The sequence below is a fragment of the Scyliorhinus torazame genome, chromosome 15, assembly GCF_047496885.1.
Source record: "Scyliorhinus torazame isolate Kashiwa2021f chromosome 15, sScyTor2.1, whole genome shotgun sequence".
Taxonomy (NCBI): Eukaryota; Metazoa; Chordata; class Chondrichthyes; order Carcharhiniformes; family Scyliorhinidae; genus Scyliorhinus; species Scyliorhinus torazame.
In genome coordinates, this window is record NC_092721.1 from 89,618,291 (window position 1) to 89,636,845 (window position 18,555).

An 18,555-nucleotide genomic window follows, 5' to 3' on the forward strand; every position below is an offset into this window, starting at 1 on the left:
GGACCCAGCAATTCTCCGGGCCATATCGGCAGCTCGAGCCGGGTGCTCTACGCTGCTGGCATGCTAGCCCCCAGTAAAACGCCACCGTTCCCATGCCAGCGTGGGGCCATAGCCCTAGAATCGGAGAATCCAGCCCCAGGACTTTGAATAATCCTGCTCTGTCTGGGCAGGAACCTTGTCAGGGCTGGCGGGCCCGAAGACTCGCTTTGGGTTTTGGCCTCAGGCCCGGTTCAACAGGCATCACAATTCCTGCCACTAGTTAGCGGACCAGAGAATTGCCTCCAGTGTGTGCAGCATCTTCAAGTTCATATATTATGTTCTATAACAAACTACTTGTTCTCGTGTAACTTATGGTTATTTGGTTTGCTGCCAGTCATATTACAAAGAAACTATTTGTTCCAGTGTAACTTATGATTATTTAATTTGCTGCCAGATAACTCAGCTTCAATTACGTGCAATCATGACCACTTAAGACTATTTTTTCTTATTAATGATTTCTATAGCAGCTGATTGATAAATTATATAAAATATTTAAATTGAGTAAGATTTTTTCACCTGACTTAGAATCTTGCACGTGTTCCATTGCTTTCCTCGTATTTACACCAAAATCAAAGAAATTGCGCCTCCTTGAACGTCCTCTCTCCATCATTACTTGTCGTTCAAAACCAGCAGATACTGTCACTGTTAAGTAAGATAATGATTATTTTTAAGTCTGATTTTATGAATTGCTTTTCAGGGAACCTTGTCCATTGCAAGGATGTATTTTAGTAAAACTGCCCCCCAATGTAAATGCTTGGGAACATGTGTTTCTAAAATTTCACAGTTCTCCTAGGTTCCCAATAAAAAACGGACAAATAGAATCCCCAAGGAAATGGGAATGGTTAGAATGTTGCAATATTTGAGTGCCCGCATTCCTGCAGAACACCATTGCAGCAACACTAGCATGTACAGGACCATAAAAGACAGCTTACGCCTGTCCGGTCAGCTTTTGAATTCAGGAGGAAAACACCAAGTTCATTGTTTTTTATTCCGTAATTAATTTTCTGACCAAGTGCCTTTTGAAATTGCTGATGTTATCAGCTTGATTATTCCACTGAACTGTGAATTCCAAATGCTTCCTTATGCTAATGTGAACAGTGCCACAGTGGTATTTCTGAAAGTGGATTGTGTAATTTAGAAAGGATACCATAGCTTCCAGGGTTATGGGCCAAGCATTGGAAAATGGGGTTAATGTAGTCAGATTGTTATTGACCAGCGTTGACACAATGGGCTCCTTCTGTGATGTAAATATCGACGAATCTATTAGAACATTATACCATTGGTCCCAGACCTGCTCTACTGTGCAATCTAGTAACTATTAACACATAACTGTGTGCAATACAGCTGATATACATCATTTAAAGTATATCTGGGGTGGTTGATAATTTTTTATGAATGACAATTATAAAGGGAATCACAGTCATATCTTATGGTGAGTTCTATCATTTTAGTCCATATTAATAATATTTAGTGTGATCCAGTGACAATAACTTTACATAATTACCTTTAACAGTTAACAACTAAAATGTCATGTAAAAAATTAACACGGAAAAAACATAACTAGGATGGAAGAATATTCCAGCACTACTTCATCTACAGTTGTTCAAAGGTCACACAGATGTATAACCAGTTTGGGAAGTGAAGCGCTTTGTAAAATGCCTGATATTAAGTCCTGTGCCTACTCACCACTGGGTTCATTCAAACCACAATCCCGTTATTTAAGCAGAGGCAGGAAGGGCAGAGCAGGGGTGGCCAAGAAAAGCCAAAGAACCCACAAATGCTGAAGTGCTGCTGAATTTAAAAGCAGGACATCATTTTTAAAAATTAACTCCATTTTCTGAAGCCAATCAAATGGACAACCTGGCTTCCAGCGAGAAAAACCAATGGCTGGGGGCTTGAGGATAAATTTCCGCAATCAGAAGGGACGTGAGATGTTGGCAAAGTAATGTAAGGTAGGGGGGGAAAAAAATAGGTTTGCAGGTTACCAGATAGGGAGAAAGGGGTCAGAAAGGATCAGAGGGGGAAAGAAAAGCTTAACAAAAAATTGGGGATGGAAGGAAGAGAGATTGACAAGTAGGAGAGCTGGGGAGAGTGGAGGGGGAGTAGAGAGACTGGCGGTGAGGAGCGGGGGTGGCTAAGGATCTCCTCGATGGTCTGGGGAGCACTCCTGCTCTTCCTGATTCACAATGATTATTCTTGTCTCCCTTTAACTGTCAAGTATCCCAGTCTTTGGAAAGCCCATACAGCAACAGCTAATTTTAAATTGGGCTTCCAAGTGAGCCTGTTCAAGATATGCAAATAAGGGAATGGCTGTCCACCATTCATCTTACACCTTTTGCCCCAGAGAAGCAAAATTGTCGCTTTGGCAAATAAAAAGCAGGAATCTTTTGCACCTCACATCCTGGGCTTTCCGTCATTTTTATTTCTCAGAAGGTGCGTGTGGTAAACCACTGTGTTCCTATAATAAGGGAAGGCTCCCCTTCAGTAAATCGGACCGGCCATACACCGCCTTCGAGGCAGACATCCGGCTATATCACTTCCTTAGGGTCCCCTTCGGCGTCACCAATGGGGTTTCGGTCTTCCAAAGGGAGATGGACCGAATGGTCGACCGGTACGGCTTGCGGGCCACGTTTCCGTACCTAGACAATATGACCATCTACGGCCATGATTAGCAGGACCACGACGCCAACCTCGCTAAAGTTCTCCGCACCGTCACTCTCCTTAACCTGACGTATAACAAGAAGAAGTGTGTGTTCCGTACAAACCGCCTAGCCATCCTCGGCTAGGTGGTCCAGAACGGAGTTCTGGGGCCCGATCCCGACCGCATGCGCCCCCTCATGGAGCTTCCCCTCCCCCACTGCCCCAAGGCCCTGACGGCAGAGGCCCAACAGGCCTTCGCCCGGATCAGAGCCTATATTGCCAAAGCTGGAATGCACGCTGTAGATGAAACACTTCCTTTCCAAGTAGAGAGCGACGCAGCGGACGTCGCCCTTGCCGCCACCCTCAACCAGGCAGGCAGGCCCGTGGCATTCTTTTCCCGCACCCTCCATGCCTCCGAAATTCGGCACTCATCCGTCGAAAAGGAGGCCCTGGCTATCGTTGAGGCTTTGCGACATTGGAGGCATTACCTGGCCGGCAGGAGATTCACTCTACTCACTGACCAACGGTCGGTAGCCTTCATGTTCAACACACAGCGGGGCAAAATCAAAAATGACAAAATCTTGCAGTGGAGAATCGAGCTCTCCACCTATAACTACGAGATTAAGTGTCGCCCTGGCAAACTCAAAGAGCCCCCGACGCCCTATCCTGAGGTACATGTGCCAGCGCACAGGTAGGCCGAATCAGGACCCTGCACGACAACCTTTGTCACCCAGGGGTCACTCGGTTGTACTACTTCATTAAGGCACGGAATTTTCCCTTCTCCGTCGAGGAAGGATGATCACCAAGGACTGCCAGGTCTGTGCGGAGTGCAAACCGCACTTCTACCGGCCGGACTGCGCGCACCTGGTGAAGCCCCCCCGCCCCTTTGAACGCCTCAGCATCGATTTCAAAGGCCCCCTACCCTCCTCCTCCTCCGACCGACACACGTATTTCCTAAGTGTGATCGATGAATACTCCCGTTTTCCCTTTGCCATCCCATGCCCCGACATGATGTCTGCCATCGTCATTAAAGCCCTTAATTCTATCTTCGCTCTGTTTGGCTTCCCCGCCTACATCCACGGTGACAGGGGATCTTCATTCATGAGTGATGAGCTACGCCAGTTCCTGCTCAACAGGGGTATCGCCTCCAGCAGAACGACGAGCTACAACCCCGGGGAAACGGACAGGTAGAAAGGGAGAATGGGACGGTATGGAGGGCCGTCCAGCTGGCCCTATGGTCCAGACATCTCCCGGCATCCCGCTGGCAAGAGGTCCTCCCTGATGCACTATATTCCATTCGCTCATTACTTTGCACTGCTACTAACAGTACACCACATGAACGTCTTTTTGCCTTCCCCAGGAAGTCCACATCCGGGGTATCACTCCCAACTTGGCTCACAGCTCCGGGAACCGTGCTTCTCCGTAAACATGTGCGGCTCCACAAGGCGGATCCGTTGGTGGAAAGGGTGCACCTGCTCCACGCAAACCCACAGTACGCCTACGTGGCGTTCCCTGACGGCCGCCAGGATACCGTCTCCCTCAGGGACCTGGTACCAGCAAGTTCCACCCCCACACCACCCCAGTCGCCCCCGGCGCCACCCTCCCCTCCCCCGCCGCCCCCATCACCCCCCCTAGGACTGTCCGTCCTCCCCTGCCCGCCCCCGTTGATGAAGAGGATTTCGGCACGCTCCCGGAGTCAACTTCGACCACGACTGCACCAACATCGCCGGCTCCACTTCGTCGATGCCAGAGGACGATCAAGGCGCTGGACCGGCTGAACCTCTGACCGGCCCACCGGATGACCAGAGACACTTTGTTCTCACTGTTCTGTAAATAGTAAAGATTGCGAATTGTATATAGTTATCCACCACCCCTTCCGGACTCAATTTTAACAGGGGGTGAATGTGGTAAACCACTGTGTTCCTATATTAAGGGTTGTACGGTAGAACCTGTACTACAGGTCCACCTGGGCCCCTGCATGCTCGGTCCGCTCAGGAGCCGGGTCATAAATATGCATGGCCTTCAGCTCGCAGCCATTTCGTCAGCTGCTGTGGGAGGCCACACTTCAGATACTAATAAAGCCTCAGTTTGAATTCAACTTCGTCTCCAGCCAAATTGATCGTGCCTCAGTGTGCTGACTTAAGTGTTGGGAGATTTTCCATATCCTCTGACTCTTTTTGCTGCATTATTACATTTAGTTAGCAGCATTTTTGCTGGCATTCACCTCACTTTTTTTTGAGTTTTTATTATTTTAGTTTCTTTCATTTTCTCCCCCTTACCTTTGTGAGGAGTCTAACTTTAATTTAGGAACTTTAACATAAGAGGATGGGTGTTCTTCTGGGAATTCCTCTTTGTAAGGTGGAAGTCAAGGTGACTACTGAAAGGGAAGTCCATGCTGTATCTGAGATGGGCGGGATTCTCCCCTACCCAGCGGGGCGGGGGGTCCTGGCATGATGGAGTGGCGGGAACCACTCCGCCGTTGGGCCGCCCCAAAGGTGCAGAAGTCTCCGCACCTTTAGGGGCCAAGCCCTCACCGTGAGGGGCTAGGCCCGCGCCGGAGCGGTTTCCGCTCCACCGGCTGGCGTGGAAGGCCTTTGGCGCCACACCAGACAGGGCCAAAAGGACTTCGCCGGCCTGCGTAAGTCCACGCATGCGCGGGAGCGTCAGCGGCTGCTGACGTCATCCCCGCGCATGCGCAGGGGAGTGGGTCTCTTCCGCCTCCGCCATGTGAAGACCATGGCGAAGGCGGAAGAAAAAGAGTGCCCCCACGGCACAGGCCCGCCCGCGGATCGGTGGGCCCCGATCGCGGGCCAGGCCACCGTGGCGGCACCCCCCAGGACCCTGGAGCCCGCCCGCGCCACCTGCTCCTGCCGGTAAGGTAGGTGGTTTAATCCACGCCAGTGGGAGAGGGTTGACAGCGGCGGGACTTCGGCCCATCGCGGGCCGGAGAATCGCCACAGGTGGACCCGCCGACCGGTGCGGCGCGATTCCCGCCCCCGCCAAATCTCTGGTGGCGGAGAATTCGAGACACGGCAGGGGCGGGATTCACGCCAGTCCCCGGTGATTCTCCAACCCGGCGGGGGGTCGGAGAATCCCGCCCCATATGTCCCAGGCCACCATTACCCAAGTGTAGGATCAGGCAAGCAACCACAGGGAAACGATGTTGAATATGGAACAAAAGGTTTAATACGCAATAACAACTTGCACTCATCAATCCCTGAAGGGTTTCCTGCATCTCGACGCACACTTGGGTTGGAGCTTTTATGTCCATATGGCTTCCCAATTAAGGGTTTAACCCCACCCCCTCAATGGGAAAGAGTGTATTCAGGTGATGCCACGGGGAACCTAATGGTCCAGTCCCTGTGACCTCCGTTCGGGTTATAACACCAAGTATGTAACCTCATGGTCCCCACCAAATCACAGCACGGTGGCAGTGGTTAGCACTGCTGCCTCACAGCGCCAGGGATCCGGGTTCGATTCCGACCTTGGTTGATTGCCTGTGTGGAGTTTGCACTTTATCCCCATGTCTGCGTGGGTTTCCTCTGGGTGCTCCGGTTTCTTCCCACGGTCCAAAGATGTGCATGTTAGGTGAATTGGTTATGCTAAATTGACCTTGGGTGTGTTACGGGGTTAATGTAGGGTTTGGGCCTATGTAGGGTGTTCTTTCAGCCTTGATGAATATGGCTAGTCCAGTTCAGTTTCTGATCAATGGTAATCCCAGGATGTTGATTATAGGGGATTCAACGATAGTAATGCCATTGAATGTCACGGGACGATGGTTAGATTCTCTCTTGTTGGAGACGGTCATTGCCATCTTGTGTGGCGTGAATGTAACTGCCAGGAGTTAATAATGGAGATTGATTTTAAGGACACAGTTAGGTAAAGGTATGTGTATTTCAGTCATTCCTTGACTTTTTTCTCATTTCCATGTGTGCTTTCGAATGATATCCAGATTCTTAGTGTGCATTGAGCCAACTGATTAAAAATGTCTCCAGTTTTATTACTATCATCAAGTCCATAATCTGGGGATTAACAGTTTCTTCTTCACTTCTGAACAGACAACAATTTATCTTCTAAACACTGAAAACTATCAGTATCAATTTGACGGATTGAAAGAACTTGCATTTAAAAGGCACCGTAAGGATACACTGAACATGTTAGAGCACACGAGATGAAACTTTCCCAGGTATTGGCAAGGGTTGATAGCGGGAGGGAAAAACGATGTTGATGTTGCTAGCAACAATGGCAGGGTTTTCGGGGGTGGCGGTACGCTGGGACTGAGAGGTTCTGGGGACCTGTTCGTAGCGGGCAGTTTTGCGAGCTTGGAGGACCTGCAGAAGGAATATGAGCTGCCCAGCGGGAAAGGGTTTAGATACTTACAGGCCCAGGACTTTGTGAGGAGGCAGGTTATTGATTGCGCTGTAAAAGTTTGTTTTTGTTCTTATTTGTGTGTTTGCTGTTTATATAAATGCCTTAATAAAGTTTTTTTTTAAGAAAGAGTCTTTCCTGGGATGGGGGTCATTTGGCTGCTATTCCCATCTGCAGTTTTTAAACAGTGTCTTTAAACAGTCAGTCAGTATCACAAAAACACAGTTCTCTGACAATAAAGTGAAAATCTCCTTAAAGAAAAACTCTTTAAAGTCTGTCAGTATCACAAAAACACAGTTCTCTCATCATAAAGTGAAAGTGTTCCCATCTGTACCCCTAAGCCCTTTAAACAATCTGTCAATATGCAGAGTTCAAAGATCTGTGAGATGAAGGTAAACGTATACCCTTTAATGTAGTGGAAACCTTTGAAGTGGTTTTCTCATGGTCAATTTCATTGCCCTTTAGTATTGAAGCCTGTTTGAATGCCTCAAAGGCTAAAAGTTATGAACTGCATTGTTTACATTCAATTTCATGGACTAGTGCCTCTTAAAGCTTGTTGATTGGCAGATCCAGGCAGTTTCAAATGGGGGATTAAGATTTTTTAATTTATATAGTTCTGCAGGAAACCATTAAATCAGAGGAGCAGACTTCCGTTGGCGGCATGTAGGAGGAAGTCGCACATTGGATGGCTCATGCTCGAGGCTTGATTTTTTAGAATTTAATGCCCGGTCCCATGGGCAATTTGTTGACAAATAAGTGCAGCAAGACAGAAGGAAGGAGGGGGATGTCGAGAAACCAAAAGAAAGCCAGCATGAAGAAGGGAGGGAGTGAAGGTTCACCATCGAGCAAAAGGATCAGCTCGGCAACTGCAAAGATGGTGGAGGCTGGATCGCTGGGTGGGGCCACACTGTTCACGACAGAAAAGATGACCGAGGTGATAGCTTTGGAACTTGAGAAACAGTTTGCAAAGCACATGGAAGCGATGAGGAAAGAGCTGATGGCGGCGCTGAAGGTGCTGATGGAGGAGTAGATTGCTCCGGTGAAGGTAGTGGTGTCGAGGACTTTGGCTAAGGTGCGGGAGCAGGGTGAGAAAATAAAGGGAGTGGAGGAGGCCTTGTCGCAACACAGCAATCAGCTCACCTCGATGGGTGAGGAGCTGCAGAGGGTGGTCGAGGCCAACAAAGGGCTGAGAGCCAATTTGGAGGACCTGGAAAACAGATCGAGGCAGCAAAATTTGAGGATCGTGGTCTGAATTCCTTCTGAAGGTGTGGAGGGACAAGGCCAACTGAGTACTTTGCCAAGAAGTTGGCAGAGCTGTTGGGGGAGGAGGGAGATCCCTCCCGGTACGAACTGAAATGGGCTCATCGGTCGTTGAGGCCCAAACCAAAGGCAAATGAAGCACCAAGGGCGGTGATCATTTGCTTCCACAGGTACCACGTGAAGGAGAAGGTCCTGAGTTGGGCGAAGCAGAAGCGGGAGGTGCAGTCAGCTGGAGCTGGTATACATATTTACCAGGACTTCATTGTGGAGTTGGCGACTAGGCGGGCGGCCTTCGGCTGAGTGAAGACGGCACTGTGTTATAATGGTGTGTGGTTCGGCATAGTGTACCCAGCTAAGTTGAGGGTGCCCTACAACTCCAAAGACATTTACTTTGAGACGGTGGAAGCGGCAGAGGCGTTTGTGAAGGCAGAAGGACTGGGGCAGAAGTGAGAAATGGGACTGAGGATTGGTCTTGGACCGAGGGTAGAGGGGATGGAAGATTGTATATAATTCTATTTTTTATTTCATGTTGTTATATGGGTTAAATGGGGTAAAGCTGCCTATTTGGATCAAGTAAGAGTGGAAATTGTTTGTAACAATGGTTTTCTGGGTTTTTTTTGTTTGCACTGGCTTTGTTTGTTTGAAGGGGATTTCTTAGTTTTCCTCTGACTGGGTGGGGGGGAGGGGATTGAAGGGGAGTGGGGCCTGGGTAGGGGCCTCCACACTACCAAGTTTAAGTAAGCTAGTGACCGGAGGTGTGGTGGAGGGGCGGGCTGTGGCCATTGGAGCCTGGTTGAACAGGTTTCCAGGACAATTTTACTAGCTTGGTGGAAAGGGTGAAAGCGGATTCGGGAAGGTGGGATAGCTTTCTTCTGACACTGGCAGGTCAGGTGCTGCGATTTTTGTTTGTATTTCAGTGCCTGTTGGTCTTTTTGCTGAAGGTTTTTTTTAAGGAAGTGGGTAAGCTGATCACCTTGTTTATTTGGGGGGGAAGGTAGCCAGGGTTAGGAAGGTGGTCCTGCAGAGTTAGGAGATTCAAAGTGCCATTGAAAGACACGTCGTGTTTGCTCCTACTGCCAGAAAGAATCACTGGCTTTCCCGCTGACGGGAACACTGGTCTCCAATCGGGAGAATCACGCCTTTAATCTCTAATCCTCCAATAATAAATTACAATGAGCTCACAACTGCATGCTTCTGATTTTCTTGGAGTGCGGTTATTTCCAACGTTCTCCATTTGTGTAAGGGAAGATGTGCTCGGATTCACAGCCAATACCTGAAAGAAAAGGAGAGAAATTATAACAGTGCAATAGTGACCGGTTTATTATATCGTACGTCAACTTTTTTAGATTTTATATGGTAACTTTATTGCAGAAAACTGTTTTACAGTTCTTCCTCGAGGCAAAATAAAATAAAATTGACACTGTCCCAAAAGAGAGATCAGGATGTGTGACAAAAGCAAAATGTGCTGGAAACACTCAGCAGACCAGACAGCATCCGCAGAGAGAGAACCAGAATTAACGTTCGAGGTTGATGACCTTTCTTCAGAACTGGGAAAAATCAGAGATGTAATGTAATAGGTTTTCACAAGGAGTGATGAGACAAGGACAACAGGAAGGCCTTTGATAGAATGGAAGGCAGGAGAGATTGAATAACAAAGGAGTTAATGTTTCAGAACCAAAAGGAATAGTGATGGGCAATAAAGAAACCAAGAAATGAAAAATGTACCTAGAGAAGATGTGCTACTATCTGATTGTAGCTTTGCCATGCATGGCTGCCACGCAGATCTGGGACACAGTCTACTGGCCGTGTCACGTCCGAATGGAGTGCAAAGCGGCCGGTAGATCCCGGGAGAAGCTTCCGCGGGCTTCCCAGCAGCCAGATCTATCCAGACCTCGCGAGGCATTGCGATCAGGATCCCGACCAAGCCTCTGCACCTCGTGATCAAGCCTCACACACTTGTCAGTTTTAAACCCACTTAGGAATGCTCACCCGGGATCCAATAGGTTCCCAGCATCTATCGGCCTCCCCAGGGAGATCCCAGCCAAGTGCCGTTCAGTGCTGGTCTACACAAATAGTGCAATGGTCTCCCTGCCATTGGAGGCCCCTGGGCGGTCAGGGCAGGGTGCTCCCATGGCCCTCCCCCTGGACTGCGGGCACCTTGGCACTGTCACCTTGGCACTACCAAGATGCCCAAATGGCACTGCAAAGCCTGAATATGCTCCGCCAGGGTGGCAATTCCAAGGGGACCAGGTGCCATGGTGGCACTGCCATTAGGGCCTGGGAGAGCCATGGCTATGAAATGAGGGTGGAGGAGGGGTATGAAGGGTGGGGGTGCAGGGCGGGTATGAAGGGACCTCTGGACGGTTGGGGGGAGAGACGGGTGGGGGTCCTCGAAGGGGGCCCTGAAACAGGGGTTAGGAAGGCATGAAAAGGGGGGCGTCAGCCACCCTATTGTGGGGTGTCATCACTTGGGGGGGAGTAGGTAATGCCCATTTGTGTGGGAGGGGTGTCACTGCCCATTGGTGGGGGTGACCCACAAACCCTAATTGCAGCAGGTTCTGCATTTTCATACACGGCAAACACATTCCCGCCTTGTCCTCAATTTTTGCATGTAGCCACGGCGACCAAAAAGAGTTCCTGGCTATTTCCTTCATCCTGACAATACCACAGTGGCCTTCATGTAATTGGTTTAATACACATTTTCTTATTAATGGTGCAATGATGACTCTCATTCCCCAGAGGAGACAACAGCTCGTCTGTACGGAATCCCGGTATGAGGTCCAAGAATCGTTGTATGTGGACAAGGGTCCATCAATAAAATTAATTTCCTCCAAAAATTCTTTCTCTATCTGCGAAAATTGCTTCCGGCTTTATTCAATGTCCTTGACACAAAGATTATCGCTTCTCTTCATCTGCGGGCAGCACGGTAGCAGAGTGGTTAGCACAGTTGCTTCACAGCTCCAGGGTCCCAGGTTCGATTCCCCGCTGGGTCACTGTCTGTGCAGAGTGTGCATCTTCTCCCCGTGTTTGCGTGGGTTTACTGCGGGTGCTCCGGTTTCCTCCCACAGTTCAAATATGTGCAGTTAGGTGGATTGGCTATGCTAAATTGCCCTTAGTGTCCAAAAAAGGTTAGTTGGGGATACGGGGATAGGGTGGAGGTGTGGGTTTGGGTAGGGTGATCTTTCCAACGGTCAGGTCAGACCCGATGGGCCGAATGCCTCCTTTTGCACTGTAAATTCTATGATTCTATGTGGGAAATCACTACCCCAACTCCAGAAGGTGAGACACATGCCAATTGAATGGGTAAATCTGGATCAAAATGTGTCAAGACATCTGATTTCAGTAGCGGCACTTTTGCTTGAACAAATACTCTCTCACATTGATCTCCACCCCCGCCCCCCCCCCCCCATTTCTACTTTTTATTTTGACACGGTAGATCGTTCAAGGGTTTTAGAATAGTCACCAAGCTGACACCCAGCTAGCATGGCCAGGGTGATCTGGTGGCACTGCCAGGGTGCCAGGCTGACAGTGCCAAGCTGCCCACGTGGCACCAGCAGTGCCAGGGTGCCACCCTGCCTGGAGGCCAACCATCTGGGGACCTGGCGGCACGGTGGCGCAGTGGTTATCTGCCTCACGACACCAAGGTCCCAGGTTCGATCCCGGCTCTGGGTCACTGTCCGTGTGGAGTTTGCACATTCTCCCCCGTGTTTGTGTGCAACCCAAAGATGTGCATGGTAGGTGGATTGGCCACGCTAAATTGCCCTTTAATTGGAAAAAAAAATGAATTGGATTTTCTAAATTTATTTTAAAAAATTAAAAAAACACATCTGGGAATCTCCGATCGCCCAGGTACTATTCCACCTGGTCCCCGTTTGTGGGGATCAATACTGAACAGTGCCCAGCTGGAATCTCCTCAGTGAGGCTGGTAGATGCCAAGTCGCCATTCGATCCGGCAAATGGACAGGTGGGTCAGCTTCTAAGCCGACTTCACTTTGCAAAACTGGATCCCGTCCACCTCGACCTTTTGCGAGATCTGGTTAGATCTTGCAGGGTGTAACGGCTGCCGGGAAGCCCGGAGAACGCCTCTCCCGGGATCTACCAGCACCCTTTGGGCCCAACGTGGCCGGTAGATTGCACCCTATGAAAAAACAACCAGCTGCATTACTTTTTAAAAAAATAATTTTATTGGCATTTTCAATATTATGTACATTGACGTTCGTGTTTATTTATTGTACAGTGCAAAGCAAAAAGGCTTTTATCTTACTTTACATTTTATGCCATCTAGTTAGGCATGTCCTCCCCCCTTCAATCCGCACCCCCTCCTCTAGCCCCTGCTTTCCCTAACCCCTCCCTGTCTGCACCCTCCTACCACCCCTTGCTATCCTCCTTGGTCGATACAGGGGAGTTTCCCCCTTTTTTTTGGTGGATGAGTGGGGGGAGGGGCGGGGTTCTCCCCTCTCCCCTCCCTCCTCTCCCAGTGTTGTCCCCCCTTTTTTTTTTAATTCAATAAATTTACTTATAACGGCAAGTAAAATAAACAATTTCTGGTACCAAATTACAAACATAGTAAACCTTTGACAAAGGCAATGCCTGAACCATCATGCAATGGACCACAAAGAATCATTTCTCACAGTTAGAAATCAGTGAATAATTGGGTTCTGCACAACTGTTATGAATTCTGATACAGTCGAGTTCCTCGGGTACTGGACTTCACTTCAACTTACTGAAGATTTTTTCAGCCACAGTGGTCCCTGTCATGATATTTAGATCAGCATATCATGGTGCAATCAAACACACACTGATGGACATGCAGTAGGACCAACCAACACACACACATCGCAGCCAATCACCAGTGAGAGCACACGCACTATAAAAACAGGGGACACTACAGTGCCCGCCCATTCCAGCAGCAGCCAGCTCAGAGCACTGAGCTAAGAGCCTGCCACTCAGACTTTCACCATGTTCTGAGTGCCTCACCCAGATAGTAATTGGACAAGGTCCACAGATTAGCTGGTAATGCACGAACCCAAGTTAGCAGTATGTTGTTACAGTTAACCAGTTAATAAAATTGAGTTACACCATCTCCAACCATGTTGGATCGTTTGTACATCAGAACACCCAACACGACATGATACCAGTAGTAGACGCAAGCCAGCGCCTGTGAGACCTACCTGCAACGTTTCAGCAATCCGCCATCCTGCACCATGGAGAACATCAACCCGCCGCCGCCGCTCCGAATCGCTGGCAATCTCGGGGTCAATTGGAAACTGTTCAAGCAGCGCTTCCAGCTCTTCCTCGAGGCCACAGACAGGAAGAATGCATCGGACACCAGGAAGATTGCCCTTCTTCTCTCCACGGCGGGGCAACACGCCATCCACATCTTTAACTCCCTTACATTCACGGACGGCGAGGACAAAACCAAATACAAGACGGTGCTCCTGAAGTTCGACGAACACTTCAGCGTTGAAGTAAACGAGAGCTTCGAGAGGTACCTGTTCCAGCAACGCCTGCAAGGTAAGGACAAACCTTTCCAGTCTTACTTAACAGACCTCCGCATCCTCGCGCAGTCCTGCGGCTATGGGACCACCTCTGACTCCATGATACGTGACCAGATAGTTTTCGGAGTCATGTCGGACACCCTGCGCCAGCAGCTCCTTCGGGTCAAGCAACTCACCCTGGCGACTGCCGTCGAGACCTGTGTCCTGCATGAGAACGCCACCAGCCGGTACTCACACTTCCAGGCGGCCGAGAAGGCGCGACACGGGCCCCACGAGGTGGAGCGGGTCCAGACAATCGTGTACCTCCCGGGCCGTGGCCTGGAGACGGCCAGCCATTTTGCGCGCTTTCCGAGGCCTCCCGCGCTTGTACGCGCCAAAAAAGGGGACGCTGACGTAGAGGAACGCGATACACAGGCGCGCACTATGCAAAACCGCACCGTGCATGCGCGGTGGCGCAACGAACGCACTGACGTCATGACGTGCGGCAACTGTGGCTCCGCACATTTAAAGCAGCAACGTCCTGCCAAAGCGCGACAATGCCTACGCTGTGGCAGGTTGGGCCACTATGCTACCTGCTGTGGAGCAGCTCACCTTGCCAACTCATACCCGTTTAACCAGCCTCGCAGAAACGTTCGGGCACTTCAACCCACGTTCACCGAGTCCGATTCCGGCGTCACAACCAGTGACACTGAGGACAGGGAGCCCTTCTGCATTGCTGTCATCAGCAAGAACAAGCTGTCCCCAAGTCGAATTCTCCAGCCGCTGTCAGTGCACAGCATTGATCCGGACGACGAGTGTTGTGCCACCCTGACGGTCAACCGATCCCAGATCAGATTCCACCTGGACACTGGTGCCTCCGCCAATCTCCTCGCATGGTCAGCATTCCAGACCCTGAAGGTTAAACCACCTATTCTGCCATCCAACTGTCAACTCGTTGACTATAATGGCAACGTCATCCCCGCCACGAGGTCGTGCCAGCTCGAAGTGACACACAACTCACGTAAAGCCACACTACCATTCGAAATCGTGGGCTCCTCAAAGGACTCTCTGCTAGGCGCACAGGCGTGCAAAATCCTCCACCTCGTTTGGCATGTACACTCTCTCTCTCCAGAAGGCACGTCCGATTTCCCAGATGCAGACTTTAGGTCGCAGCTCAAGTCAATCCTCACGCACAACCAGGATGTTTTCGAGGGCATGGGCACCCAGCCCTACACGTACAAAATCCGGCTCAAACAGGACGCCATCCTGGTAGCTCACGCACCTCGCAGGGTCCCAGCACCCCTCAAGGACCACCTCAAGCAGCAGCTGCAGGACCTTCAGGACCAAGGAGTGCTTTCCCGGGTAACGGAGCCGACTCCATGGGTCAGCTCCATGGTGTGCATCAAGAAGCCTTCCGGCGAACTTCGGATCTGTATCGACCCGAAAGACTTAAATCGCAACATAATGAGGGAACACTACCCCATACCCAAACATGAGGAGATCACGTGCGAGATGGCTCGGGCAAAAATATTCACCAAGCTTGATGCCTCAAAGGGCTTCTGGCAGATTCAATTGGATCAGTCCAGCAGGAAGCTGTCCAGGAACAGCATGCTGAATCTCACCCCACTCTTGTAGAGTGCCAATTTTGCCTTATTGAATTTGGCCCTTTTTTTTTTTGCGAGGTCTGCCCCAATGTCCTGATAAACCCTTATTCTGTGTCCTTTCCACGAACACGACTTTGTCTGTCGGGCCTACCTCAGGATCTTTTCCCAGTCCTGGTACCAGTGCAGCTTCACAACGATCGCTCTCAGCTGCTCCCCAGTCTTGGGTTTTGGCCGGGGCGACCTGTGTGCCCTGTTGAGGTCTGGGTGGTTTGGAAAGCTGTTCCTCCCGACCAGGTTGCCCAGCATGTGGACGATGTAGGCCGTAGGGTCCCTTCCCTCCACCCCCTCTGGCAGACCCACAATACGGACGTTCTATTGCCTGGACCTGTTTTGCTGGTCCTCTACCTTTCCCCTCAGGTTCCCTTGGGCCGCCACCAACCTCATCACCTCGGTCTCCAGAGCCACAATCCGATCACTCTGGTCGGTTGCTGCCCTTTCCAGCTCCAGGATTGTGCTTTCCTGGGCTTCCATCTTCTTTCCCAGGGCGTCTATCGTGCGCTGGAGGGTGGCCATCGCTTCCGTCAGCACCTCCTTCACCACCTCTTTCATCACCACCTGGAGTTCCATTTTGATCGCTTCCCTCATGGCAACCGGTTCATTTTAAAGGAATTTCTGCCATCCCTCCCCAGATGTAGTGGGGGGCGTCGCTGCCTGTTAATGCTCCTCTGTTCAGGTCGCTGGTCGCCCCCTTCCTCGTTTCGCCGGGCCTCTGCCTCGCCTCATGCGTCCGCTGGTTCGTCTGCATGCTGCTCCTGTCCCTTGCTGCCGCTTTTGCCTTCTCGCTGGCCTTTGAATTATCGTTTGCCGGCATCCTCCCTTCTGCTTCTTTGCTTTTAGTGTCTTTTGGGTTTATAGGAGTTTTGGGTGGCTTTTTGAGCCAAGAATCCTGGAAGCTTTGCTATTCTGGGTCCGATTGGGAGGAGAGCCACCTGATGAGCATCTGCTCAGCACATCGCCACCACCGGAAGTCGTGTAATAGATTCTTGAGGAACCAATTTACGGCCCCTGCATTACTTTTTTAATGACGCAATCCTTATACAAGATAAGCTACAGCAATGCCTTGCAGGTTGGTGGATAATGATTATTTTTAAACATTCAGAGATAAGCAATGGCCCACCATGAAGAGAACTCTGAGATTTTGTGATGCCGCCCGTTATGCTTGACTGAGTTCCAGGACTCATGGATTAGCTCAGCAGGTGTTCTGTTTTGGCAGGTGGAGTGCTTGTTTTGATTGCCATCTTTATGAGGTAAAACAATTATTACTGATGCCTATCTTGCCTCTGTCTGCAGATCAGCCAACCAAAGAATATACATTTTGGTCATCTGCAGGAGTGTTCCAGAGCCAGGAGATGCACTCCACATCAACGTTAACAAATAAATAATCATACATACCCATTGGAGGCAGACGCTGGCTTGGCTGAATACAAGTCCAGAAAATCTAAGCGGAATGGACCAAGGCCTCAGAGCAGACAAATGGAGAAAGTGATCCTTAACATAGCCCAGCAATAGCAAATGCCTATTTTGGGATGACCAGGGGCCAGATGTTCTTTAGGCTTTCTTGGAGCACAGGATATTGGCCTCAGTGCCTTATTGCAACCATTTCACATTCATATAATTCCTGCCCCATCAATTCTAATCAGATATAACTTGCCCAGATATATATAAAATTGTAAAAAAAAAAGAGGAAGTTTAATATAACAGCACTACCTGCAAAATGAGATTTTAAAGCTGCTACTGTTAGAAACACATCATCCTCCCACTCACAGATAACAGTAGACACAAGAAAATTTGCTATGATGCCTATAATATTTTGATTTCCATATTAAAAGAAATGCTCGTAAACTAGAAGCTATAACACGTACATTTGAACCCATTTGTCCTTCATACAGTGAGGCCTGCTCTCTTCCCGTCATCTTTTGGACTCCTACACAGATCAAGGAACACCTGCAACAATTTTACAACAAATTATTAACTTCCATTTTTCTTTGAACAACTTAGTAAAGCTGAAAATTTGCTGACTTCAAGTACATTGGAAAGCAGTAGCTAATATATTTTACGTACAAAGCTTAGACAGAAATTTCAGATTAACCATAGCACATTAATTCAAAGCTTATTTCCATCAGTAAAAGTAAAAAATCACAATAGCCGACAAAGTTTTTGTAAAAATGTTAAGTCAAGCAACAAACTGCACAGACAAAAAAAAGCTTAGCTTTAAATCCTACTTTTTAGTAAAAGCTAGGAAGACAAAGCCTTGCCCACTAGGAGCACCAGCATATTGGGATAGATTTTGACTGTGGGAGAGTAAAAAAATGTGATAGCGAATCATCAGTCTGTTTTATATCTCATCGGAAGTGAAGGCTTAAGGGTGAAAATTGTGGAAGTACCAGTCATAATCTTCCAATCCTCCTTAGATACAGACAGAGAACTGGAGAATTGCAAATGCTACATCATTGTTCACCAAGGATAAACCAAGCAACTACAGGGCAGTGAGTTTAACTTTGGTGGTGTGAAAGCTTGCTGAACTGATAATCCAGGACAAAATTAGTAGAGTCCTTATATTAGAAAAGTCCTTGCTAGCGCAGTGGGTTAGCCCTGCAGCCTCACGGCACCGAGGTCCCAGGTTTGATCCCGGCTCTGAGTCACTGTCTGTGTGGAGTTTGCACATTCTCCCCGTGGTTACGTGGGTTTCGCCCCCACAACCCAAAGATGTGCAGGCTAGGTGGATTGGCCATGCTAAATTGCCCCTTAATTGGAAAAAATGAATTGGGTACACTAAATTTGTAAAGAAAAAAAAAGAAAAGTCCTTGTTAAAAGCATAGAATTCGAAAGCAAAGAATTTGTTTGTTTGGCCCCAGCTGGAATATTGCATCCAATTCTAGCATTGCACTCTAGGAGAGATGGGAAGGCTTTAGTGAGGGTGAATGGTTCCAGGGATAAGGGTCTTCAGTTCCATGAACAGATTGGTGAAGCTGGGGTTGTTCTTCTTATAGAAGAGGAGGAAATTTGATAGCGGTGTTCAAAAATCATGAGAGGCCTAGGCAGAGCAGGTCGAGAAAAACTGTTGTCATTGGCGGAAAGGTCAAGAACTTGATGACACCAATGGTGAA

The 18,555-nt window shown here is 49.1% G+C and overlaps 1 protein-coding gene across 2 annotated transcripts in view; it reads right to left on the minus strand.

Annotated features, from left to right (window-relative positions):
* LOC140391675 (piwi-like protein 4) overlaps nucleotides 1–18,555 on the minus strand; it is a 171,096-nt gene that overhangs the window by 137,696 nt on the left and 14,845 nt on the right. For both annotated transcript variants that reach the window (XM_072476410.1, XM_072476409.1), the window contains exons 2-4: nucleotides 17,311–17,392; nucleotides 9,490–9,580; nucleotides 556–681 (exon numbers count right to left, since the gene is read on the minus strand). In XM_072476410.1, coding sequence (XP_072332511.1) covers nucleotides 556–681; nucleotides 9,490–9,580; nucleotides 17,311–17,361 — 268 coding nt within the window. In that variant the 5' untranslated portion in view covers nucleotides 17,362–17,392. The remainder of the gene's footprint in view (nucleotides 1–555; nucleotides 682–9,489; nucleotides 9,581–17,310; nucleotides 17,393–18,555) is intronic.